The sequence below is a fragment of the Thermobia domestica genome, chromosome 4 (genome assembly GCF_964235325.1).
Source record: "Thermobia domestica chromosome 4, izTheDome1.hap1.1, whole genome shotgun sequence".
In the NCBI taxonomy this organism is placed as follows: Eukaryota; Metazoa; Arthropoda; class Insecta; order Zygentoma; family Lepismatidae; genus Thermobia; species Thermobia domestica.
This window is the reverse complement of record NC_137457.1, coordinates 293933474-293961322: the sequence shown is the minus strand read 5'-3', so window position 1 is coordinate 293961322 and position 27849 is coordinate 293933474. Positions and strand designations below refer to the sequence as shown.

The 27849-nt window shown below is 33.1% G+C and overlaps 2 protein-coding genes across 2 annotated transcripts in view; one reads left to right on the top strand and one right to left on the bottom strand.

Moving 5' to 3' along the window:
- The window catches only part of LOC145684190 (KICSTOR subunit 2-like), a 78841-nt gene extending 52141 nt beyond the window's left edge, over window positions 1–26700 (top strand). The window contains exon 12 of the mRNA XM_081756210.1: window positions 26277–26700. The gene's annotated coding sequence lies outside the window, so the exon portion shown is untranslated. The remainder of the gene's footprint in view (window positions 1–26276) is intronic.
- Window positions 7353–27849, bottom strand: part of LOC145684189 (sphingomyelin phosphodiesterase-like) — a 215479-nt gene continuing 194982 nt past the window's right edge. Inside the window, exons 3-10 of the mRNA XM_081756208.1 lie at window positions 27095–27265; window positions 23538–23765; window positions 19808–19980; window positions 18689–18880; window positions 16031–16201; window positions 13955–14147; window positions 11230–11429; window positions 7353–8180 (exon numbers count right to left, since the gene is read on the bottom strand). Coding sequence (XP_081612334.1) covers window positions 8036–8180; window positions 11230–11429; window positions 13955–14147; window positions 16031–16201; window positions 18689–18880; window positions 19808–19980; window positions 23538–23765; window positions 27095–27265 — 1473 coding nt within the window. The 3' untranslated portion in view covers window positions 7353–8035. The remainder of the gene's footprint in view (window positions 8181–11229; window positions 11430–13954; window positions 14148–16030; window positions 16202–18688; window positions 18881–19807; window positions 19981–23537; window positions 23766–27094; window positions 27266–27849) is intronic.

Here is a 27849-nt window from a genome sequence, read left to right as displayed (position 1 = left end):
ATCTGTGTTGAAAATTTGATCGACATCTGTTGGGTGGTTCAAGAGTTATTAAGTCACAAACTTATTCACTTTAATTTTTATTTATATATAGATTCTAATCTAATGGTAAATTCATTCGTTTAACGCTGAGTGATTTGGGTTTTTTGTTTGGGGAAAAGTAAGAAACGAGAGGAACTGTTTTGACGAAAATCAAGTGAATTTTGTTTCAGGTTGTGATACTTCTAAACTATAAGGGTGCAATATTCTAATAAGAAATTATGATTTATCAGTTTCACTTTCAGTATTTTTTTTTTTTTTTTTATCATGGACTTTGATTCGAATGTATATCCTAAAGGGGGCGGGGGCCAAAATTTGTGTGAAAAATTTAGTATCTCATAATTCTGTTAAGTTAAGAAGATGAATCTTGGTGTATAAATTCTTCATTTAAAATAAGCAGATCTCTGTCCCAGTATATTTGAAAATTTCTGTTTTAAGGAAGGGGACAAGCGGGCATTTATCTAATATAAAAATGTATGTATGTTCGTAGTTGAGTTGATTTTAGTTTTGCGTCCCTTTCAGCAGCGAGGCTATATGAGACGTGGACCTACTGATTAACGTGGAATCCGAACCACATGAGCTCCTGCCGGGAATCGAACCCGGGTCTCCCACGCTAAAGGCGCGTATGCTAACCGTTTAGCCACGAGCGATGTACTAGTATAACTGCGGAAGGCTTTGAGTAATTTCAACCAAACTTGGTACACATATCGCATACAATCTGGAAAAGAAAATAATGTGTGTTTAAGGAAGTGATTGGCAATCTTTTTTGACTAACCACATATTTTACTGCATCCCGACACACTTGTTTGATTTTTATGAATAGTAATATAAATTATAGTAGTATGAGACTGAGTTTGTATAAAGAACTGAGCATTGGTGCTGACTGTGTAGTACCGAGTATTGTTGCTGCCACTGGAGGCATTGACTACTCTCTCTCAAAATTAATTTAAATTCATTATCAAATGCTTCATGATTTGCGTCAGATCCTATGGGACTGCATGAGATACCAGTGTCGCGACATACTGGTTGAGAACCACTGGATTAATGCACCCCTAGGAGATAGGAAGGGCACGTATAAAAATAACCGAAAACGACCAATAATAGTGTCGAATCGTATGTTTTGGGATCGCTAAGATGAATAATCCCGATATCATTTAAGTTCAGTCCCCATCGACTCTTTGGGTGAGAAAGGGTGAAAAATATAATGACCAGAAAGACCGAGATTAGAGTCGAATCCATAATTTGCGGGGTCAGGAAAACTGCTGATCCATTTGAAATAACTTTTGGAATATAGTACCTATCTCAGGCTGGGTTTGTATCATGTTCAAAATTTATACCCAAAATAAAATATCTCATGGGTTTTATACTTGCATTGCAATGTATATCCTAAGGGAAGGGGAAAAGAAGATTCCAGTATTTTCTATAAACCTATTCTAATCGTGCGAAGAATGGGCATTTCAATTAGCATGTATTTTAGAAAAATTCTCATTGAATATATTTGTTTTCGGGCAATTAGCCATGGTGATACTTTACCCTGAAGACGAGAACAATTTTGTCAGTTCTCGAAACGTTGGACGACGTAGAATTCATCTGGCTGATTGCACGAGAACAACTATATTCATCACGACACCAGGAAAGCTTCAATTCTTATTTCAGTTTCTTGTTATTTCACAAACCATTTCCGTTTCATACTAGACTTACCATTAAAACAAATTTCAGTAGCTTATGAATTTAATTCATATAAAACTAAGTGTAAGGTATTGACATGGTTATCATGGGTTAATTCACATATTAAAGAGAAAAAAAAGAAAAAGAGAGCAATAAAATGACATTTGACAGTCTATTTTGTCATATTGGTTCATTTTTGTTATTTGTTGTTCTCTGATCAGTGGCGGCGCTTGAGAGAAGTCACACCAATAGAAATTAATATAATATCGATACAAACTAAATTAAAACTTACCTAGTGTATTAATTTTTGTACACAAGCGTTATTACATTAGTTTAACGTTCTTCTTTAGTTTGTATCGATAAACTTTTAACTTTTACAGATGTGATTTCCCTCAAGAAATGCCACTGGTTGTGGTGATGAATCATTATTTGTCATTGTATTTTTTCTTGGTAAAATTTCCGCGCTAAAATTTTTGGGTTCTCACAACACATATTTTGTTCATATTAAAAATTGTTGGCAGTTCATACTCAGGGTATTCATGAACCCTGTTTCGTAAATTTATAAGATGCCTTCTTATCTCAAATAAAAGAAAGAAAAGTTCTAAAATGTCAGTAAATTCGTTCTTTCAGTGTTATATACCGCCGAAAATGCGAAACATTACGCTTTAACACTAGAACGGCGGTGTTTTTGATACTCTCTAGAACGGCGGGAGTGGGTCAAAAATGACCCATTCCATTTTTATTAAATATTTGTATTCTAAACCACTAATATTTATTGCATAATAAAACGTGAGTTTCATTCAATAAAACAAAAAACTTCTTTGAACTCTAGCTTAATATTTATTGATAAATGTGTTTTTTGCCAATAATACAATATTAAGAAACATGCTATTTTTATGAATATAATATTATTAGAATGATATTATTGAATGTATTATATACAATGTCAGTTTATTATATAGTAATGTTATATATCATTCTAATTCCTAGATAGTTATTATTCTTAGATAGTTTGTTCAAGTGCATAACCTAACTGAACTAAACTAACCTAATCTACACACATCTAAACATGCAGTCTTACACGGAATAAAGTTCAGTCACTCCTCTACAAGGAGAAGGGTCATACAAAAACTAATCATGAAAGCTTTGACATGAAAAGAATGGTAAACTACCTGTTCTTTCGAACAACTCCTCTAGAGACTCTACATCTTTGGTTGAAATATAACTTATCCAAACATAAGAGAAAGTAAGTTGTCTCCCATTTAGACCTCTAAACTTTTTGGTTTCGGTAGTTTTAAAATTTCTGGTTACGTCACAGGCTAGTAGTCTAATAACTCTTGGCAGCGCCGGAAATTGAACTCGGGATCCCTTAATCTGTACTCAGCCACATTCACCACTAGACCAGCGGGGCGGTCATATAGTGGCGATCGCAGTGAGAACTTCGGCTTTCTTCTTCCAACCCGTCTGGTATATAGGAACCTTGTCCCAATCCGTCTGGTCAGCATGGGAGCAGTAGACCAAGTCCTCGCTCCGGGGAGAGGCCTCATCAAATAGTGGATTGAATATGGCTGTGGTTTATTTATTATTATTTATTTGTGCTATAAACGTCTTCTCATGAAACATTTCAACATAGTGATACCAACAAAAAAGAACACATTAGCTATATATTTTCACAATAGCATGCAAAATATTTGCAAATGTTTTGTTAAAATGATTGAAATTATTATGAATATTTTGTTACGATGTAAGACATATAATTTGTGTTTAATAATAATAATAATAATAATAATAATAATAATAATAATCTTACCTATTTCACGACGCTTATTTGCAGAAGTATGGTTTTCTGTGCTTATCTCTTCCTCTTTCAATATTTCATTCGAATCATCATATTCGTTGTTATTCGGCAGATACTCTTCATCTGAAGCAAGCGTCAGACTCACTTATGTCATTGAAATTTGCAAGTATTTCATCCAGTGTCATCAGTTTCTTGCTCATAATGAGTGTTTGAAATAGCATATCAGTAAGAAAATAATGAGATTCTCCTAATCAACAGACTTTCTAAAGTATTACTAATTCCAAATAAACTGACAAAATTGCTGAGAAGCTGGTCTTGAACACGAGATGGAATGGGAGAATATTATGAGAAAGAACAGTCGCAAGATAAAGACGCTAGCAAGCAGTGTTGCTACAATGCAAGAAAATATCACTAAGAAAAGAGATGGGTCAAAATTGACCCACGCCGTCGTTCTAGTATAATTGTTTGTTATTTCAAAAGGCAAAGTGTGGATAAGAGTGATACTTAGTGCAAATATTTATTGAAGAAAACGAGTAAAAGTCACAAAAAATCTATCCGATTCGTAAGAAAATAGAAAAGTTGTTAAAACGTAAAGTTCGAAATGGGTCAAAAATGACCCAGCCGCCGTTCTAGTGTTAAAACAGCCTGACTTGTAAAGTATGGGACTTCGCAAAGTTCTATGAATTACACAGGAACTACCGTATTTTACGGACTCTAAGACGCACTTTTTTCTTCGAAAAATTTCCTCCGAAATTCAGGTGCTTCTTATACCCGAAATTATTATAAAAAGTTCAGTCTTCGATTTAAAATTTAAAATTTGATGGTCATATACACGTTGTCTCAAAAGTAATGGCGAAAAATGAAACCACAGATCCCTGACACCAAAACAAGAAAAAATGTTTATATGAAATATAGTCTGGAAATGGACAGGGGTGGAATTAGACAGCTTCGAATGTTTGGGGAAAGGAACTTCATACCTGCCAGCGGAATAATGATAGGAGCTAGGAATGGGGTTCAGAAAGACATAAAAATCATATCGGCTTTACATGTTAAACGCAGTTACGTAACTGTGCCAGAGATTCTCCTCACGTCATTTAAGGATTCACCGAATGTCTGTACGGCAGCGATAATGAAACGGTACGGTAAAGATGGAAACCATACAGAAAAAAGTTATCCATGGCACGATTGCACGCACATCTACAATGGAAGACAAAGGAAAGATCAGTTAGCATGGTTGCATAATCTCAGGGGGCAATGGAAAGTGGCATACCAGATGGAAACTTGCAGAGAGAGGGTAGGAATAAGAAGAAGTGCAACTAGTCGTATCATATAATGAAATAACAGGCAGAATTCACAACGACGTACTGTAGTTGTAACGTAGTATCTTACACAGAATAGCACTACAAACCACGATGTCATACGTGCTAACAATAAACGTACAGAAGATGTTCAAAGTGCTGTTCTCCCACATCTATACAACGTACTAATCGTGAGTTTCGAATGCATTCCATCATTCCTGGTGTGTTGCGTAACTATTCACACGCATCTTCAATACGATTTTGTAAATTGACAAGTTCCTTTCCCCCCCACATTCAAAGCTAGCTATCTACGCCCCTGTCCATTTCCGAACTATATGTCATATAACTTTTTTTGTTTTTCGTTTTGGTGCGAGAAATCTGTGGTTTCATTTTTCGCCATTACTTTTGGGACACTCTGTATAAAGACCATCTTATACAAGGATGACGAAGAGGAAGAAGGAAGTTCAAATTACGATTTTCAGGTATTTTAAAGGTTAGTTCGGTTTTATAATTTATTTTTTTTAGTCTGGCTTTGCAATCTAATAATAAAAATGGTAAAAATGTTACGGTATTTAAAAAAAAAAACTTGAAAACTAAGGCGCGTCTTATAGTACGTAAAATATGGTAATATGTGCTCTATTTAAATATCCATGTTTTACAATCCTCTGTTACCCACGCAGCGAGTAATCAATACTTAAAAGTGTATCCAAGTAAGTAGATTTGCCAGATTTCTGAAGCTCCAAACCGGGAAATGTTAATGACAATATTTTATCGAAAATTCTTATAAGAAATTCTCAACTTAATAAGACAATAAGACACATGCGCATTGAAAATTCATAGTACACGTTTTTTTTTGTTTTTTTTTTTTAAATCTAATATAAGATTTATTCTTACACATCACTCAGAATTCAAACAAAGTTACACTGCACAAATATTAGTATGCACAAAGACAGTATTTTGATTTGTAGCCCCAATTATTATCATTAATAATAATAATAATATAATGCAGAAATCTATCTGAAGCATAATAGTTTTAAAATTTGCTGTTCAGTAGTCAAATTTGGTGTTTTAATTTCTCAAGCAGTTCAATTTTTGTCAAGATTTGTTTCTGCTGAAATATATATATAAATAAAGGTTTTTAGCAAGACAAAATTTAACAACTAACTAGTTTAACACCCGCAAAACGAGGTGGAAAGGAAGAACTACTACAGATTATTCAGGCTTATACTTTTCACTTGAATGAACTTTTCTCAAAAAGTGCTTATTATTCTTTATTTTATCAAAGAATTCACTGCAGGTCATTGCAAGGTTCATTTTGCAGAGCATTAGTCCTTTCACTGTTGACTCTTCCATTAAACTTCTCTATGGTAAAAGCGCTAGAACTTGTTCAATAGCGCCAGAAACTAAATTTCTCCGTCTCACCGGGACTAAACACGAAACCGGCTGCGACGAGCCCTCGAAATCGTGACTGTTCCGGTCAAACTGAGACGTCTGGCAATCCTACAAATAACTTAGCTTAATTTATACAATTCGTTACGCCAGCACCGGAGATTGCGTAATGTAGATATTTAGATAAAGTGTATACTATTTCCTATGTAATTACCTAATCACTGGCGAGGGGTCTCATAAGTCACGTGATGTTTTTGCATTGTGTACAGTTTATAACTGCAAGGAGGTATTTTTCGACCCGTATTTATTAGAACTTCTTAATTTCATTTGTCATAAGGAATCTCCTTCTAAATTTATCATTTGGAGTTTATTAACACCCTTATACAAAAAGTGATCAGAGAGTAAGGTTACAAATCCTGCTGTGAAACGTGTATATATTTCATACAACCAATACAACCAGCATATAGTATATATACATTAGGTTATTTTTAGATATAGTCTCCATAACGGTTGAGGCTCTTGTCGTATTGTGGAATGAATTTAAATATTCCCTCATGGTAAAAATCCTGTCCTTGCGTGTTGAGACACGTTGTCACGAAGTGTTTTAGCTCCTCGATTGAAGCTAAGCGACGGCCTCCTAGGTGCTTCTTTAAGTGCGTCTCCTCCTCTGTAACGTGATCTTCCTCACGCAAGCTGTGTTCAAATCTGCTGATACCGTGCTCGGTCAGCCACTACGCTCTTCGCCGGTGACGTTTTCTCTACCAGCTGCAAACTTTCGACAGCATTCTGCGACATGCTGACGAGACATTACAGTCTCTCCGTAAACCTCTACCAGCTGCCGGTGATTTTCAGCTGCGGTTACATGTTTCGCCGGCAGAAATCGAATAATTGAGCAAACTTCTTCGCGAGACCAGTTTTCCAAACGAGTCGCCATTTTGTGTTTACCTACATCTAGCAAAGTAGGTAGCGGGTGGCTGAAACTCTGCACGGTTACCAACTCCGTGTATTACAGTTACCGCACACTCCTCATTTCTGTATAACAGACGAAACTCCAGAAATATCGGTCTTGTAACCTTAGTTTCTGTTCCTCCCTCGTGTACCAGTTAAATAAATAAATAGAATTAAAAATAGTGTAAGAAATAGTTTCTCAGGGCATTTCGGGAAAAGATACATGAAATACTTATTATGGAACATTTAATAGAAACCTCTGAAAAAAAAATAGTAACAAAATATACAACAATATTTTGTCCGATATAATGTATACATCGACACATATATATTGTATATAGTAGTTTTGTACAGTGTTTTTTAATACTAATTCTTCTAGACATTATAATATTTTACAAAATTAACTTAATGTTGTTCAGGATAAGTAGTTCCATTTATTCCAATGTTTTCATAATGAATCTACTTCATGATGCTTTCACAATGATTTCAATGTTCTTGCTAATGACAGATGTGTTTGAAAAAAGGACAATCGTTTATTATGTACAGGATGAAGTAAAATATGCGATTGATTCCTTATTGTTCACACACTCATCCGCAACATATATACAATATGAGAAATGAATTTGTTTTTAAATGATTCCATTTTTTTCTTCGAAAAGTGAAAGACTTAAATGTTTGATCTCAATAGTTTGTTGATAAATGTATTTTAAAACACACTTCACTACACTTCACTTCACTTCGCTCGCATTTTTTTCTTGTGTATAGCAGCACTCATTTCACTTCACTCAGTCCACACTTTTAGTGTCCTTTGTCATCAAAAACATAGATTGAATCTATGTATTATCTAATTCAGTCGCTTTTTAAGCTACTACACCTACATATATTTTTGAAATTCTTATCATCGTGCATTCATCCGTCGTTTGATGTAGTTGCATTGTGACTGATCACCATAGTCGTACGTGACTAGACCACACAGAATCTTCTCTTTACACGCTGTATCACAGCCGGTTTGTAGAGCAGCGTCGCCGTCTTTTACGTAGTACCTGCAATTTAACAATAACTTGATTAATATTCATTTGTAGTAAAAGTCTATTAAAGAAAACAATTTTAAAGAATAAGATTACCTTACCGAGAATGGCTCGGTTTTTAAATACAAAGAAGTGGCGCCGCGTAGTGTGGTCGCTAACGCGCCTTTAGTGCGAGTGGTCCCGGGTTAGACTCCCGGTGGGGACGCTCGCTCGAATTAACAGCTTTCTCAGATCAACAGTCCTGAATGAAGTTCTTTCTGAGTTTTCCCCATTCATACATTCATTCATTTATTCATCCATGTCGTACATTATTGGTCAGAGACCAGTACATAGGACTTGTCAAATAATAAGAAGACATTTCAATATAATTGATATTACATTAATTTACAAACTATCACCCAAGTATTCATTAATATCATAATACATTTTGTTACACAAAAAATTAAATAGTTCGTTTTTTAATTCCGTATGTTTTTGATATCCTTCAAATAGGCAAATACCGGGATGGTATCTAATATACAGGTTCCAAGACTCTTCCTTTCTTCCTTCCCCGGATAGTGTAATCGCCGAGGGAAGTCATCCCTCATACATGCCTAAAAATATTTATAAAAAATTAAATGCAAAGAACAAAGTGATATAGGTAAGTATAAATCCTCGTGTGTAGTTTTAGAGAAAATTATGGAAAACCAATTTTTTAAGACCCAAAAATTGGTGTGCGATAGCCATGCCGTCTATTAATATACAAAGTGTGATCAAAAAATACTGTGAATAATTTTATTAAAAACAAAGAAGTAAGCTTACATTGAATTTGATCTAATCTCCTTCAAAGTACTGTCCTTGGCTAGCAATGCACTTACCCGACATTGGATCTGTGATTGGAAGCATTTCTGAAAGGCTTCTTTTGTAAGGGAAGGAATATTCAGTACCTCCTAATGTCAGGAATGGTGTCAAAACGTTTTTCTTTAAGCACGGTTTTAATTTTTGGGAAGAGCCAGAAGTCGCATGGTGCTATATCTGAAGAGCACAGCGAATGTGGAATGGCATAAATATTTTTTTCGGACAAAAACTAGCGGATCAAAAGGCACGACGCTTTTTCGTGGTGAAGAAGGAAGCCATTTGCCCATTTAATCGGCGGTTAAAATGCTTTTCAGGGACCCATACGAGACATTTAGTTTTTCGGAAAGCTCTTGAATAGACATTCGCCTGTTTGAGCAAATCATTTGTGCTACTTTTTGCACGTTTTGATCTGTTTTTGACGTCGAAGGACGTCTCAATCGTTACTCGTTTTCAACCGACTTCTTGCCGCTTTTGAATCGCTCATACCACTTGTAAACAGTCTTTAGTGCCACTATTTCATCGCCATACACTGATTTTAACATTTCACGAGCTTCTTTGGCATTTTTTGTAGCTTGAAACAAAAACTTAACGCGCTTGGCGCGCGACAGACACTCTTAACACGTCCTCACTCTTCTGCCTCTGGAAGCCAGTTCAGTGGTATTAAAAATGGATTTTGTTTACATGCAGTATGTTCCAGTTGTAATCCCAATTTTACTTTTTTTTTTAACAATTTATTACAATAAACTAGTATCGTACAGACACGTTCAAAAAATTTACTTCCCATAAGCTCTGCATTTAACTTTACATAAGATTTCAGCAAATTAGTTATACGCTGTGTTCTCCATCTTTTCGAGCTGTTTCTGTGCATCATATCCATCAATATTTACCAACTACGGTTGAAAATAGAAAGCATTAAAACAGAAAATAGATGTTTAATTAAAACAACCCGCGAGGTGAGCTAAACTCAGAAGCTTCCGACATACAAAGTTGTGGAAACAGCTTCTTACCGAGTCGAACCTGACCACCAACTATAGCGACCTCTCTTCCTTAAACGGTAGGCTATTTGTCCACGAAATTTGGTTCAGATTGGCCAGTAATTACCGAGGAAAAGTGTACCACATAAAACCAGAAATATTATTTTTACGGGCTTGTTGTGCTACAAGGCTTAACCATGTGTTATATATATATATTCGATGAGCTTGAGAAAATATCACTGTTAATTAAAACTAACGTGAACTGTTCATTGGACAGAAACAAACTCGACACTCGATATTATATTTCGATTATTCTTTGAATTTGCATCTTCCCTGATAAACAGACAGAAATTCAAAGTAAAACTACGTACTGATTATGTCAAAGCTGTCATTAAAGTGAAAATATATTTTAAAACTAGCTGAACCTTCGCTCTCTACGTTGCGCATCATTCACATATGAGCGTGAATCTCCTTGTCATTCCTCACATCTGTACATGTCCCTTTACAGACACAAGTGAAAGACGCCTTGATAAAAATCGGCAAGGGGTACCATAAAGGGGAGATTTTTTCAATATCTCGCATCCTTTGCAAGATTTGAGCCTACTTCTGGTTGGAGTTTCTAATTTATGTATCATCAGTGTTTCCTTTGATCTTGCATGAGTGTGTAACAAGCAAATACATTACACACACAATTAATTATAATGTCAGTGATATATGGTGTTCAGGTGTTCATTGGGCAAAACACTCCACACAATAAAGATTCATCTTAGGCTGGAGAAATGGTTATCCTTCGTTTTTCATTATCATTTGGCCATGAAACAAACGCCGGAGAGATATACTAACCCTGTATGTAAGTGTCTGGTGTTGGATTGTATAACTCGTAGGATGTGATGCTTTACTTTTTTCAAAATTACAACACTTCCAGTGTGCCCCTAAAAAACGTAATAAAGAAATAACTTCAATTTTTTTAATATTCAATTAGAACTGAACAATCTACACAAAATTTCCAATCGATCAGTGAAAACGACATCTTACTAGAGCCTATGGTTCCCGAGAACTCACTGTCGAAAGGATTGGCCACAAACATATAAACCTAGCTTTTTAATATATAATAATAATAATAATAATAATAATAATAATAATAATAATAATAATAAAAGGAATACGAGTGATTCAAAAGTTTGGAAGTGTTCATTGTTACTCACCATTCTATGTACTAATACATATCTTGCAATGCACTCAAGTAAACTTACCCATAAAATTTTTGGAAGAGTTCGTCATCGTCCACCATTCTAAGAACTAACTGGTAATAGTCAGAGGGCGAATGCGGCCTCCGTGACGGCATTCCAAGATCTTGACTAGCAGAGAAGAGTCTGAACCAGTGAGGTTTCTCAGAGCCTCTGAGGTTGGCTTCTGTTAAGTTAAATATCCACGTTTCATGGTCCAAAATTTTCTGTAATAATAACGATTATTGCATTAATAAATCAACTTTATTGTGGTAAAATTACATATTATGGGGTCATTCCGAAAGTTCCGTTGTTCGTTGGTAGCCATGTCTTACGTTAAGAAACTACAGGCCTTTTTAATAACAAAACTTTTGAAAATACCTGATGTATGAATTGGTTTATATATACTACAAAAGAAAATGCTTTAATGTCAACTCTTGTTTTACAACAAACTAACTTGCTCATTTGCCATTAAAAGAAGCACTGATAATCAAAAACTAAAAACAAATGTTTGAAAGTTTCGATCAAACCAGCGTATTTACTCATGTTCAGTTATGAGAAAAGGGAAACCACTCAGGTTGTACAAACATCTAGAATCTATTACAATTAAATGTGTAATACATATTTGGATCCTTACATTTTGCGCACTCCTAGAGCACACTTTAAATGTATATAATGGTGTGCATTTTATTCTTTTCCGCTTAGTGCTATATATATTACAATAATAATAATAAGATAAAAGAATAGCTAACACATAATGAAAAGCAGCGAAAAAAACAATGCAAAATTTTGTTTCAAACGGAATTTTCAGTACATGCTAAACTTAATATTTGCTCTTCTGCGAAAATGTGCTAAATTGAATAGTCTTTGTTCTCTAAGGACGCGGTATATAATCCAAATATAAAGCACGTTATTGTCCATCCATAGTTATCCATTTATGGACAGTTACTAACAAAGTATATTAAATGTTTTGATCATCAATGAAGTATTCAGTGTGTGTGTTGATGAAATTTTGCACTTCCTTTCTTTCTTTTTTTTTTTTTTTTTTTTTTTTGTTTTTTGTTTTTTGTTTCCTGTTCCTTGACGACGATCAATTAATGACTGAAAGAGTTATTATTGCTATTATTAAGTATTTTAAGTATGCTTAATATAGCGGTATTAAATACCTTACATTATGATTTTGAAATGCTGATGGTGAAATTTCGTTACTCCTTTGCTAATTTATTGTACGATTAGACAAATAAGTTTAAAACAATCTTGAAAGAGATCAAGAGTAAGAGCTTTTATCTCATGCAATATTATGTACAGAAGATATTGGAAAGAAAGAAAGTAAAGATGGTGTAAAATTCTACTAAACTGTTTAAGTGCATTTGTCAGAGACTTTCGTGTATCGGGTGATGCAGTAACGACTGAGCTATATATATTTTAAAAAAAACTGTATTTCGTATTAATATTGTTAAACTATCTTTTCCAACCATGAGTAATATTAATTACATAATTTGTTTCCTGAAAGATTTACGAAGAAACAAGCGATACAAACTCCTGATGTTCTGCTACTGGAATTTAGGTCAAAAAACTTTTATTTATTTATTTATTTATTTCATTTAACATTTTTTTGGAGAGAAGTCAGTAGTAAAGATGAATTCATGAACAATGCATACGATGGACTCTTTTTAGGCAGGTACCGTACTCTCATCCATAAGCTGCGCTATAAAAAAAAAAAAAAAAAGATTATGGCTTATGGAGCTTGAAGACTCGATGCCGCGCTCACCAAAACTCTTCATTGACTTCTCTCCTTAGCCAACTAGATCCAGTTTCTACTTTGTATTCCTATTTTTGCGAGATTCATCTTAATATTGTCCTCCCATCTGCGCCTAGGTCTTCCTAATGGTCGTTTTCGGGTTGGTCTTCCAGTTAAGACTGAAAGCTTCCTACTTTCTTCCATTCTGGCTACATGACCTGCCCACCTGAGACTCCTAGACTTGATTATCTTATCAACGTTTGGTAAACCGTATAAATTATGTAGTTTCTCGTTATGAAGTTTCCGCCATTCTTCATTCCCGTTCCTCTTGGGTCCGAATATTTGTGTCAAGATTTTATTCTGAGATGTCATTACAGGCACAACAGCAACACAACAGCAGAATTTGTACAGTGTACTAAATGCATAACGTTGTTTTCTGGGTTAACGGTGTCCTTCAGTTAACTGGAAATACAAGAGTTAGTTCAATAATAACTATTTTTATTTTCAAAAGGAAGCCAAGAAAACGACAATAGAGCTTTGATTTTCAATTATTTTTACACAGCTAAGACTAAAAACACGTAAGGTTAAGCCAGTGATGTAATGTTACAAATTTTGATGGATACGCTCGACCGTTTACAAAAATATAGTGTATATGCTTCCCGTTTATACTCGTTCTTTTGTAAATTTAAGGTGATGTACGCTGGACTGTAAAAATATTAGATAGGTATACGCCGTACACTACCATATGAGCCCCTTAAATCCATGGGTTATGCTAGTTGTGATGTACAAACGCGACTTTTTTTTTTCTGAAATTGAAGGCTAAAAATAATTCAGCTTACATACCCGCGACTACGATATATTTATCTGAGAAAATATTATTGTATAATTAGTAAGGAATAAAGAGAGATTCACGTAAACTAAATTACAGTAAAGTTTGAAGATATACTGGAGTAGACGTAATGAAGAGGAAAGTGTTTTTCTGTATTCATCGTCCTATAGATGCAAACTTACCCAAGTAGCTCCCTTGTATCCTCCGTCTACGGAGAACACTTTGTAGTTGGGGTTGAGATCTGTGTAAGAAGAAACGCTTCCACTGATATAAAGCGTGTTGATCGCTCGGCGTGGATGTTCTGGATCAAAAAATAATTTAAATTCTTCATAGTGTGTATGCCCATAAAACTGTGCTGTAATTGTCTGCCTAAACCTGAAAGAAAGAAATATGTATATTTATTACCAATTCAATTTGTAGCATGTCACTGCTATTTACAGTACACTATTATGAAATCATAGCCTCATGCATAGAAACGTTTTACTGTTGAATTACAAAATTAATTTCCTTAAAAGCAAAATCTATTTCTGTGTGGTACGAGTATTATAACTTTCTGCAAATAGAAAGTTCTTCACCGCAGAAACAAAATCTCGCCGTTGGGTTGTGTGTGTTGCTACCTGTATCAAGCTAATCAATTCTATCATGATTCCTATTTACTACCTGTGGTATAATATGGCACTGCAATGTGTACGAAAAAAATGGATTTCTATCATGTTTGTTTATGATTAACCTAATACAGTAAACTATCGATTAACCTCGGTCTACCGTTTGCATTTTGTTTGTTCTTAGCAAATTATTTTTAAAAAAGAATCAGAAATAAAGAAAAGATGTTTTAACACGAAAAAAACAAAAACAGTTGATCTTTTTTTTTTTTTTTTGTGAAAACGTAAACCAACAAACGTATGAGTATAGAAAACTACTCAAGTCATAACTGTATGTATAGACCGTCTACTGAAAATAAAAATTCCGCAATTGCCGCGCCACCTAATTCCACGGATAATCTGGAGTTTACTGTACATGCACATGAATGTCTGTAAACCTTACCAGTATAAGACACATTTTGGACAAAACCGAGACAAGTTCATAAATGGTAAATACATCCAAGAAATTTCATGTGGTAAAAAGATCTAAATAGAATAATGTTAGTTTGCCAGAGATATGGTTGTTTATAATCGCACTTTTCTTAAAAAACTTATGAGATCAATTAACTTTAAATTTAGTTTTCTCGGAAACAAGATTTATGTACGTATACTGTAAATGTTTTTCATCATTCATATGTACTTCCAAAAAAACTAACTACTGGTTTGAAGTTTGTCTGAAAAAATTAGAAATCAACCGAGGGAAACGACGTACTATAAATGTAACAGTAGCTAATCTAAAATCAATATACAACCATTTGGAAAAATAATCAATAATAATAATAATAATTATTATTATTATTTATTTTCTGAAGTCACTGCAGATTGATTTTTTGTTCTAGCATCATCATTTGCTTTCGTAAAATTTGGCGGGAATATTAATTCGTAGTATGATGATTATTTCTTTAATTTATGTATAATTATTTCGTAATTTTTTCATTAAATTATATTAATGAGATGTGGCAGCAGAATTTTTAAAATCGTTGAATCCATTTTAAAAGCAATAAGGTTGTTCAACATTAAGGATGTCCATTTTCTTGTTGAATAAGTGTAATATTAGTAGTGTAGTCGAACAGGTAGAAACATTTTAAAATTCAGTCATTTAATGTTTCAACGCAATAATTATTTGCATTTCTGATTTTTTTAAATGCAACTTTACTGTTTAATCTGACAAATATTTTAACTCATATAATAGTAAGAAATTTTGACTAGTTCGTTATTTTATTCTTTTTTATATTTTGCAGATAATAAATTCAGTCTTAGTTGTACTGCTGTTTAGGTAACCTCTTTACTCAGCAATCTACTGCTATGTTTTAATAATAGTAGTCTTCAGGCATTATCATGTGGTAACAGGTCTTAAAACTTTTTTTTAACACTAATTGTATTAAGTACATATTGAATGAATATTAATATTTCTGTTCTATTACATGAATATTTGTACGAGTTCTAGAAACTTAAATTCGATTTTCAGTTTAAATTTTAACCAACCATTTATTACCTTGTGTAACCTATAGTTTTAAAATTAGAATTGATCAAATGAGGTACTTGATCAAAAGCTTTTGTCAGGTCGAGGAAGATGCCTAAATATATTGTATCTTTTCTTTTTTAAATATCACTTACCTATTAATGATCCTGGCATATTCGCGGCTCCAAACAGACCAACAATCCACATAACCTGGCGGTAAATGTCCCAGAATATGCACTTTTTCATTTTTCCGCTCTGCATCCTTTAGCTGATCTACCAGCCATGCCAACATTCCGTAAGGATCCCTGTACTGGTAAATCTGCCACCTGAAAATAAAATAAAGCATAACGTAATGATATGATGGGATGTTTATCTACTAACTGTAAATGAAAATTCTCATATCTGATTATTCTTTATAAAGTATCCGGCCCTGGATAAAAACCAGAAAAGCTGCATCCCACGAACAGTAACAAGTTTCTTCATTGTTTGTATTTACGAAGTTTAACTACACATAGAAATATTGAATGTATAAAGGTTTAAAGTACGTTGTATTATCAAATCGTCAGTTTATTAAATGAACCGAAGTTCAAGATCGTTAATTAAGAGTCAGTTCAAGATTGTCAATTAAATGTTTGTATTTTATATATATATATATTTAATATGATGGTCTTTGTTCGTGTGTTTATGCTTTATATAATAAATGGAAAAATCTGAAATGAATATGACGATAGTAGCAATATGATATCATGTTAAACAACTACTCTTTCTGTGTACGGTAAGTAAAATTTGTATTTGCGACTTCATGTTTTCGCTAGCCTGTTCCTCAGGCTACTCGACTACGAACGTTGCAGTTATTGAGAATGAAAAGCACATTGACATTGCCCATCGTATTAGCCATGGAAATACAGGGAGATGTACACTCATGTCCAAAATTATTGTCGCATGTCTATAAATATGCTGTTGTAGGAATATAATGTAATAACGAATTCGCCCGGTATTTCTTATAATGTTAGTACGTGTATAATTGGCAATGGCGTGCATGTGGCAAATTTCACGTCGAAAGAGTAGTAAATGAGAACAATAAAACGGAAATAAAACTTTCTTGTCCATTTAGCAACGTTTTGTTTAACTCATTCTAATTTTCGTATTTATAATTCTTTTCCTATGAAATTTACCACAAATATGCATTTCCCGATTATACACATAGTATCAGTATTAAAAGTACCCTACAAAATCATTATCAAATTATATTCTTACAAGAAGACAGTTATTGATATGCAACAATCATTTTGGACATGAGTGTACATAAAACATTTGCTTAGCATATATAGCTGAAATCGTTTTGACATAATTTTTTTCAACTTGGTAACATTGGTAATTAATATTATTATCAATTTCTCCCAGGTGGTTTGCTCTCGTCAGACTTCCGACTTCCTTCAGAGCTAGATAGCAAGTGGTAATGACATTATTAAGCCTGCTGAAAATTTTAACAGATTAACTTTTTTTTTTTTTTACCGCATCTTAATTTCATCAATGACATGGTGTAAGTTATGATCATCTCAAACAATACGTTTATACAAGGTGTTTCAAAACAACACCGACAACGTTAGGGAGATGACTCCTGACATCAAGATAAGACAAAAAGTATAGACCAACCTTGATGAAGAAATCGGTAATTCAGAGTTATAGGCTGCCGAAAGCATGAAAAAATGAACTTTAAAGGTTCATCGCTTTATTACTATGGGACCTACCGTAGTCAGGTCAAGACTTAACTTAGGAACTAGTATGTGCTCTATTCAAATATCTATGTTTCAGAATCCTGCAGTACTTCTGAACAATTTTTATAGAGGGAGTGTGCTTCGTACTTCAAATTATACGCCGGAATAAATTATCGCGGAAGTACCGCAGGATCCTGAAACATGGGTATTTGGATGGGGCACATACTAGTTCCTAAGTGAAGTCTTAACCCGACTACGGCAGGTCCCATAATTTTGGAGCTATGGACCTTTAAAGTTCATTTTTTCATGTTTTCGACAACCTATAATTCCGAAAGTAATAATTTTTGCACCCAGGTTGGTCTGTACTTTTTGTCTTATCTTGGTGTCAGGAATCACTTCCCAAATGTTATCGGTGTTTTGAAACACCCTGTATAATCAACAAACCTCATAAATATTTCACTTACAAAAATTTCTTATTTTCAAAACTAACAAATTGTAGTAAATATTTCTAAACTTTTATGCGTAATTTAAAATTTAATACAGTGAACAGTATTGGAGGATTTTTCATTAAAATTGACAACATCGGAACCAGTGTATCTAACTGTCTGTGGAGCCAGTGGACTTCATTCCTAGCACATACTATAGGAATATGAAAACCTAGAATTTTTTACTCTTATTTAAATGACATTATTTTTCTTAACGCAACAATGCTAGCATTACTATTATTATGCAATACCATAGTTTTTGTAAATAGTCTATGCAGCTGAATGGATCATCGTTTAACAGGGTCTAATTTTTATATCCCCTTATAACAAATAAAGTGTAATACAGGACTTAGCTTAAGGCTGCCTTTTAATAAATATTAAAAACCCACGGCTGTGCTCAAAATCAATATCAAGATCATCGAAGATGTAAATAAATAAATAAATAAATAAATAAATAAGTTCGTCGAGTGGAATAAAACATTCTGCAGTTTTGTAGCAAAAAAGTAGCAAGATTTTCATTACAAGATAAAGATCATGACTGTCGTTAATTTTGAAAAATTTATTAGATTACCTACGTATATTATTAAATCATTAAACATGGAACACATACCAGTTCAAGATGTAACATAAATTGGAATTTAAAGCAATAATTCTGAATCCTGGTTTCACAGAGACTGAATAGTATCCTCCTAGACGTACTGTTTTGATTGCTTCTGGCGGCAACCAATCAGACCAAGATGTTGCTGCGGCATCATATAACCATGCTGGACTCATGTTGCGTGCGATATTCATTGGGCCGAAGCTGAAAGAAAAGTATAAAAAAAAGTGAGTTAAAAGAGTTTGAAACATCAACAACTGTTATGAAAGAATTAGCTTTTTTGTGAAATACAAGGTCAGGAGAGAAGAAATTTCACTTTTGAAGTTTCACAGAAACAAAGAGTTTTAATAACGTGGCTGAAATATTGATATGGTTGGAAAAGTATATCCTGACGTTTACATTGTTAAGTTACAAGTTCTATTATGTGACCTTTTTTGTAACACGACAGATGTCAATACGATAGTCCTGTTCCTTCCAAACAAATCTCAACAAGTTCATGTCAATAGTCGCAGAATAGTTGTGTTCAAGATCGTGATACTGATTCCAGGAAGAAAGGAAGGCACAAATTCACTGGCGTCGTTTCAGATTTTTTTGGGGCAGAGGGAAATGATTGAAACAAGGAACAAAATCTAAACAAGTTCGTATGATTGCTATGTGTGTGTCCTTTTGTAAGAAGAACACAAAATATTTATTGTATTTCCTGAAAAATAATACAATCTCATTGTATTTAGTAAAATAACCATTAAATTATCTGAAAACAACAATAATCAAAATTCATTATTATATTTTAAATAAAACATGAGTTCAATTTTGAAGAATTTAAATTAAACTTCTATTTTTTTTAAAAGGAAGAAATGAATAATTATAGGTAAACGGTAGTGGACAATATATAAACTGTTAAATTTACTTGCGAAAGAAGTTTTTTGTAATCTATCGGAAGTGATAACAAATGAATTGATTATCTTGGTAGTTCTAAGTGATAGTAGAAAAAGCCGCATTTATTTTATTTGAGGAACGCTTGTTATATGTAGAACATGAAATATTTCTAGATGTACGTACGTATTAAATATTCTGTAATTTTCAAACAATAATTTATGAGAAACGTTTAAGAAGCTAAATTAACTTAATTACCTGTTTAATGGATGAGCCTCGTGGTTGCCGATGGTAGGGTAAATGGTTTTGTTGGGAAATGCATCTCTAATTGCTTTGTTTAGCTTTAGTATGATCTCCGTATTCTCCGCTTGGCTGGAAGACCAGATGGCATGAGGGGGTAGATCTCCTGTCATGATGATGTATTCAGCGTCCTTGTGACAATAAAGAAGAAGAAAATATATTTTCAAGTCTTTACTTAAGTTCTAACATTGTTCATAATGTGTATTATAAATTGTCCATACGAATTAAGTCCTTGATAATTCACAAGCAATCAAAAATATACAGTAAATGACCACGAAATTTTACAAGTCAGAATGTAAACTAGACATTGCACTTTGAACAAAAAGATAATTAACGGAAAGTGTTACATATTAATCAATGATAATTGTTCATGATCCTAAAATTGAAATTAAAAAAAAAGAGTATGTAAATAAAAACTCATCTTAATTTCGTAATTTGTTTTATAGAAATAAGATGCATAACTGTCTTAAAATGTATTATTTCGAGAAATTCCACATAAAAAGTTCTTTAGAATGTTCAAAATCGTATCTCAATTATATAGTTTTCTGTTTGTTCTAACACGACTAATTATTTTGAAAGAATTGTCAGTTTGCAATTCATTTTATTAAAATCAGAGATTGATTATACTATATATGGGATACGTCGCTTGCTTGATTTATAGATTACGATCTAATGGGGATGCCAACAGTGATGCTATTTGTGCCCTTCATAGTAAGTCTAATGGCTAACAGATGGTACTCATTTAAAAAAAAAGTCAAAATAAAAAAAGACTTCTAAAAAGTGTAGTTCAACAAAATAATAGAATAAAATAAAAAATAGAACAAAGGTATAAAAAGCTAAAAGAAGAAATATAAAACTTAAAACAAGAAAATAACTAAAAAGAACATTGCAACAACACTGCTAACACATAACAGACAAACTCTAACAAGAGTAACCTCAAAATTATTCTACTCACATAGAACAGAAGCGAGAAAAAGAACGTTATCCCCCTAAACCTAAGACTTTTCGACAGTTCTAAAAGTTCTCTGAGGTCTGAGTATTCTGGACATTCCTTCTTACAAGACACAACGCGTTGCATTTAGTAAATGTTTGTGGTGGACAAACACCGTGTGCGTGGGTTTCCTCGGGGTTCTCCCGTTTCCTCCCACTTTCTTCATTCCACCATTTCATTCATTACTCATCATCACCGTCTCCTTTAGCCTTACCGGCATAACCGTAGGACGTAAAACTCAAAAAAGAAAGAAGAAGAAGCATTTAGTAAATGTGATAATAGTTTTATCCATACTATTATATCAAAAATAGTTCTATATAAATATGATTATCTTGTGCTCAATGTGATTGTTTTCCAGAATACCTTTTCGCACAAAATGCTTAGTTCTTTGTTTAGTGTACAATATGTCTTGTACACTGGGGCTGTGGACCCTTGGAGGGCGTAAAGAGCCAGCAAAGGGGAGACAGGCTGAACGTACCGAAAGGTTGTGCCGTGTAATCCAAAGAAAAGATCAGTTGTATTCATTCAATAGATCTCAATCAGAATTCAAATCGGGACCACATGCATCAGTATGTAGTATGTATGAGTAATAGATCAAGGAAAGGTATGCAGTTAATACAATTGAAGACCTGAATTGCAGAACATCCCAAGTCCACCGGAGTACTTTCGTGATTTTAGAAGAGCTATTCTGTTTAGCTGAAATTATTTTGTATTAAAAAAAAAAAAGTTTTGATTTGGACTTACGTATTATGCAAGTGAATAGCCATTAAAACAAAGATGCTAACATAAAAAACAAAACAAAAACAAAAAAAATACAAAGAAAAAGAGTAGACTCGGGATGTTATGCAATTCAGGTCTTCAATTTGTAAAGAGAACCAGTTAAAAAAATATATTGAGAACCTATCGTATAGTATCTAAAATGTATCTTCTGAGTAGTAAAAATAGTATTATAATGTGAAAACATGGCAGATGTTAAATTTAATATTTAATTACTCATAATAATTAGAGTTTTATATTTATTTATTTGCTTTTGTTAATCGAAATTCTTTTTTAAAAGTAATCTTAACCGTGAAGAAAGGAACATAATTATGAAATAGTTAAATTTCTTGATTTACTCCTAAAATCATTGAAATCATATTATTTTGTGAAAGAAAAGAAAATTGCGACGTCAATGAAGCTGCATTAGTTCCTAAGAAGATACGTGTAAGGAGTGTTCCAATAGATAAAGTAAACGTTAGATTTCGAGAAAACTTTTTTTTTTAAAAAAAAAATCTAAATCCTGGTTGTCACAAGTTTATAATCTACACAAAAAGGAAAATAATAAAAATGATATGCTGAGTCATAGTTATGATTTTCGAGTTGAAAAATCTTTCAGTGTTATTTAATGTCTTTATTTATATTATTTTAAGGTAACTACTTTGCGTCTTAAAAGCACAGAATATTAATAATTATAAGACTCTACGATTAGAAGTCAATAATTCGAAATGTATACAAGATTCTAGTTAATTTAATCAAATCATACAATTCTGTTCGAGAATTTATAACTGGAATTATAAACAACTAAACTTTTAAAAAGAAAGTTTTAATAACGATAAAGAATAGTTACGAAAGCGCTTATTTTATAATATTGAACAACATGAATATCGAGATTTAGATTGACTAATTCAGTGAGATATATGAAAATTCTTATTATACTTTTAAATAAAACATCGACCAGTCCTAAACAATTCTTTCCTTGAAAGAATAGAAAAAAATGTTTATACTATTTCAAGGGTTTCATTCTTCTTGTTTTCCCGAAACAATACCAGTTCCCAATAAGACATACTGTTCTTCCGAATTTACTACAAATGTCTTGTTTTATGAATCTCGCCAAAAGGACTTTTCTTCCAGAAATTAGATAGAATGTCAACATGAAACGTTTAATCAACGAACTTAAACAGTTCGTTACTGAATTCTCTATGTCTGTGTGCGTGTGTCTGTCTGTTATTTGAGAATTTTTCAATTTTGCCATTTTCTTAGAGCATCAAAAACTATCTGAGAAAGTGGTGGAGTTTTTCGCGTCACTCCTACCGTTCCCGAGATATTGGCCAAAGAAATTCAGATTTCAAGAGATTTAAGGAGTCATTTCTCGGAATCCTTAAGTTATGGAAAGATCATATTGGGTGTTGATCAATACCTAAGAAGATGGTGAACATTTTTTTACCAAATAGTAATCGGTAACCACTGACCAACTGGCTACTGTTCCCCAGATATTGGCCAAAACAGTTCGAATTTTGGCAGATTTAAGGAGCCATATCTCGGAAACTGTAAGTCATAAAAAGATATTTGCGAATTTTTCAATTTTGAGCATATATATCTTCATAAAACAACATATGATAGAGTGTTTTAACAGAACCTTTAAACAAAACGTGCAAAAAAAATGAGTACTCAAGGAAATTATAAATGGATAGATATATTACAAGAATAGTTTAATGAGTATACGGTAATAATAAAGTACATAGAACAATTAGTATAAAGCCTGTAGAAGTTAATAAGAAAAATTAATTCTTTCTAAGTTCATTTTCGCAATGCTCTTGGAACATTCTTAACTTGTTTATTTTATTTATTTATATTGCAACGATCTAGGATCGATTTTCTAATCATATTAATAATAATAATTTACTTGATTTCCTGACTTGTTGAATTTATATAACTTACCGGGTGTTGTTGACTAATTTGATGTAACGTATTTTCCACTGTCCTCCACGGAACATCACAGTTTCTGTATTCACCCCAGAAACCTGCTCCTACAGACCCAGCCTCTTTGTATCCACTTTCAGGACGGCAACAGAGTGGATCGTCGCATAATACATTGCTCCCTTCAAGATACTCAGGATCCCAATGAATATCCGTAATATGAACTATTTTCATTGACTTTCCTGGTTTCTGTAAAAAAAAAAAAAAAAAAGATTGTAATTAACAATTCAACATGACAAAAGTAAAAACCTTTTCACTCTTACATAGACTTTCGTAATGAATACGTATCTAACAAAATTATGAATACGTTAGTAATCTAGATTGGAAATTAATATCTTCAAATGTTTAAACAATATAAACTAATCAAAATATTAAGAAATGGACATTGATTTCAACTAACATTTAGCCTAAAGAAAGAATTGAATTTTTCCTGGCAACGTCATTTTAGTATCTCTTCTTGGGCTGGCTATTAGCCAGGTGAAGGTATTAACATCCGACGTTTCGAATGCACACATCGCATTCATCTTCTGTGAATATTCCATTAAGATGAGAAGGGGACATTTAGCCCTTCTCGTCACATTTTAGGAAAAAAAAGTAACTAAAATCAAAGGATTAAGGTAGATCACCACCCGGAAGTCAGTACATATTTTAGCTCATTCCCTAAACTATTGCGCAATGAAACGTTACATATTATAAATATTGTACTATAAGATAGAGTATTCTTTCAGCTACAGCACAAGATACTGATTCATTTGGTTGTCTCTCCTGATACCGAAAAATTTAACAGATAAAAGAAAATATTTCATTCGTTTTACAATGAGCACACAAGATGGCACTTGCTGGTAGATCTTACTAGAAGTGCTCCGTTTTATGAAATGCTTATTTGTATGTGTAAAGTATTTTAAGGTAACAATCTTATCACGAAATAGATATATTGTTTGACCGTTTTTCGTGTTATGTTTCATATTTTATTTAAATATTAATTTACATTTAAGGAAATATATTTTGAGACGAAACTTGCGCAGAACGCCATAATGCGTCGTTGCCAAATTTGCATGTTTACTGTAGTAATCACAATAAGAAAATTCCTGGATTCTAGCGCTGCAGTTCGAGAAGCGGAATCGCGGTAAGTGTCGAAAACTAAGTTTTTCAGTAAGTATCTAAGCATAATCCCATGATTACTCCCCTTATTATCTGGCATCAGTAAATACTCGACAGTATCTGGCAATGCCGCACTATTCAAGCAGCGTTTAGGATAGCACCGAGAACACCTAGTGATCCACCTTAAGGAACATACTTTGATTTCAATTAACATTTATGATGTTCGTTATAATTTAGAAATTAAAATTAAATAAAAACTAATAAAAATATTTAGGAACAAGCAGTGATTTCAACTAACATCTACGATATGCTACTTTTCATGGTATTATCATATTACTTCTTATATTACTGTCGTAAATTGTTTCTTTCCCAAATGGCTTCAAAATTCTCTATAGAACGTACGAGAACATTGCTAATATATCCTTTATATTTCTGTTACTAGATCAGTAATGTTCATACAAGTCCTTCCATCAAAATCTCCCTCTTAAATGCATAGAATTCCCCAATTTTGTATAGTACTTTTCTCGAAATACGCAGTTCACAGAGTTAAGGACAAATATTTACCGCATACTTTTGAAGACGAGATGATTTTTTTTTTTTTTTTTTTAATAGCAATTTCTTGTTCACAAATATACGGTTGTCCTACATTTGTAACATACACAGGATATTTTTCTTTACTAAACAGAATCAAGAGCTTCCATTAAGCCCTAACTTTACCCTCTTCCTAGCTTACCGCATTTGCCTCACAAATTCAGTTGACCCTTCCAGTGAAGAAGACTAAGAGAGGTCTATGTCTTATTTGATTTTTACTATAGTTTTATAGTAAGTTCTGAAAATATACCCAGTAATCCTTTTTAAAAAAAAAAAAAAAAAAATGAGAGGTCATCTTGGATTTAGAAATATATGGTAAGTATTTATATATTATTAAACGAATGTACTAGTTTCTCGTTCTATTTGTTGTAATTAGCGCCATCTGTTGTAATGACTATAACAGATACAAATAAAGGTAACAAGAAAACGGCGAAATCGAATACTCCATTATATTCAATCATCTCTAATTTCCCCGTAACAACGTTGATTCTATGCATTCATGTAAAATTAATTTACCACTTTTACTCAAACCTCATCATGTCCTTTTTTAATAGGTGTCCTTCAGCATAATATTCGTTGCAATTATTTATTTATTTATTTTAGCTTGACCACTTGAATTTGAAATTCTAGGCATAACTAACTGGATATCAGTCAGCGGCATATCTGTCTTGTAATTATTCATATAACTCACTTATTATTATTAATATTTTCGTTTACATATTCGAACTGAAGAGATTTATTCTATTAAGTTTAGTTGACACAAGTACTTCAACGCGGAAAAGCTTATCAGTAATGGATTCTTTCTGTTGCTTTCATAGACTCCTGCTGCGATTTTAAACATCCATATTTTCAATATTGTGAAATAGTTTCAATAAGACTGGAGCACAGATATACATCTCGTCTGCTCATAATATTATAGATTATACAGGGTGGCACATATGTCACGCATGGGTTTTAATGCCTCATATTTTGTTTGGTAAGTTATTAATGGAAGTTTTTCTTTCACAGGATTGTAAAGGAATCCTGGGAGATTCATCATGAAGAGATTGAATCCTGAACAACGCACGAAACTGATTGAACTGTATTTTGAAAATCAAAGATCAATCATACTCACCCAGGGAGCATACCATCGGCACTTCAATGTGCGCCTGACTTAACTGCTCCAGATTTTTTCCTTTGGGAATATCTCCAAGAACGTGTATATGTCAACAAACCAACAACCATCGAGCAACTCAAAAACAACATAAGAGCAGAGATCCGTGCGTTACAGCCAGCAACTCTTCCTAAAGTTATGGACAATGTACTGAAAAGAGCTAACCTTTGTGAGGCTGCAAATGGCGGACATTTGAAGGACATCATTTTTCACACATATTGTTTTCAAATCTCTCAAACATGTACTTCTTTCCTGTGACAAGAATAATTACTTGCATTTACAAACATAAACGTTATACACTGTTTCAACCCATGCGTGACATATGTGCCACCCTGTATAATTATATAAACAACGCAGAATAAGAAGCATTTTTGTCAAGTTCTTTAATAAGACATGCGTATTTGTTGGTTTGTCCTTTTGGGAAAAATGTAAGAAAAGAAAGGAGTTGTTATTGACAAGAAATTTTAATAGTAGTGATTCAAGGAATACTAACATTTTCTGTATAATGGAGAAAACTGATTTTTTTTTTCAATGAAAACAAATATGTGGATCTACAAGTAGCATAACTCCTTATTGAAAAAACACACATTGAAACGTAATGTGGAATTGCCGTTTTATCATATTGATGCTTACGTAAGTAGAATTTTAAGTTTTTTTTTTAATTTAATCATACCATTTGTCTCCGTCCAATGCGAGAATCCTTGGTAACAGGTGGTGGAGGGGGTAGTTCTACCTGCCAATCGAGTCGAGGATCTGCCTCATTACAATCGTATCCCTGAAGCACGATCGAGCAAAATTTTGAGGCATCCACTTCCTCTTGCGACATGATGTAGTAGAACTCTGGCTGTAACAGAAAATAAGTTACATTTTATAAATCTCTTGAAGCAAAGAAACTATATGACTTTATTGCTTACAAATTAACTACTGGTACTCTACTATTTCTATAATTTTCAATATGATAAAGAACTATTTAGGAAAGAATTGCGACATACTTATAGGCATACATATCTACAGATTGTTAAATCTGATTTAAACTACTCACTGAGCAAAACAGTACGTTTATTGTGAAAATTATTAACGTGTAACAGTTTCGCCTATCCACTTTGGCTTCATCAGACACTAAACGTTAGTAGTGTCTAATGAAGCCAAATTTGATAGGCGAAACTGTTACACGTTAATAATTTTTACAATAAACGTACTGTTTTGCTCAGCGAGTAGTTTAAATCAAGTTTAAGTTTATTAAAAGCAAAACTTGTACAATGGGAAATACGAAAGATAGTGTATACGCCGGATAGAAATATTAATTTTTGTTTTTCAATATTAAAATGATCTTATAAAAAAAAGGTACACAGCACCAGTGAAAAAGATGTACGGTGAGGTACACTCACGTCCAAAATTATTGTCGCATGTCTATAAATATGTTGCTGT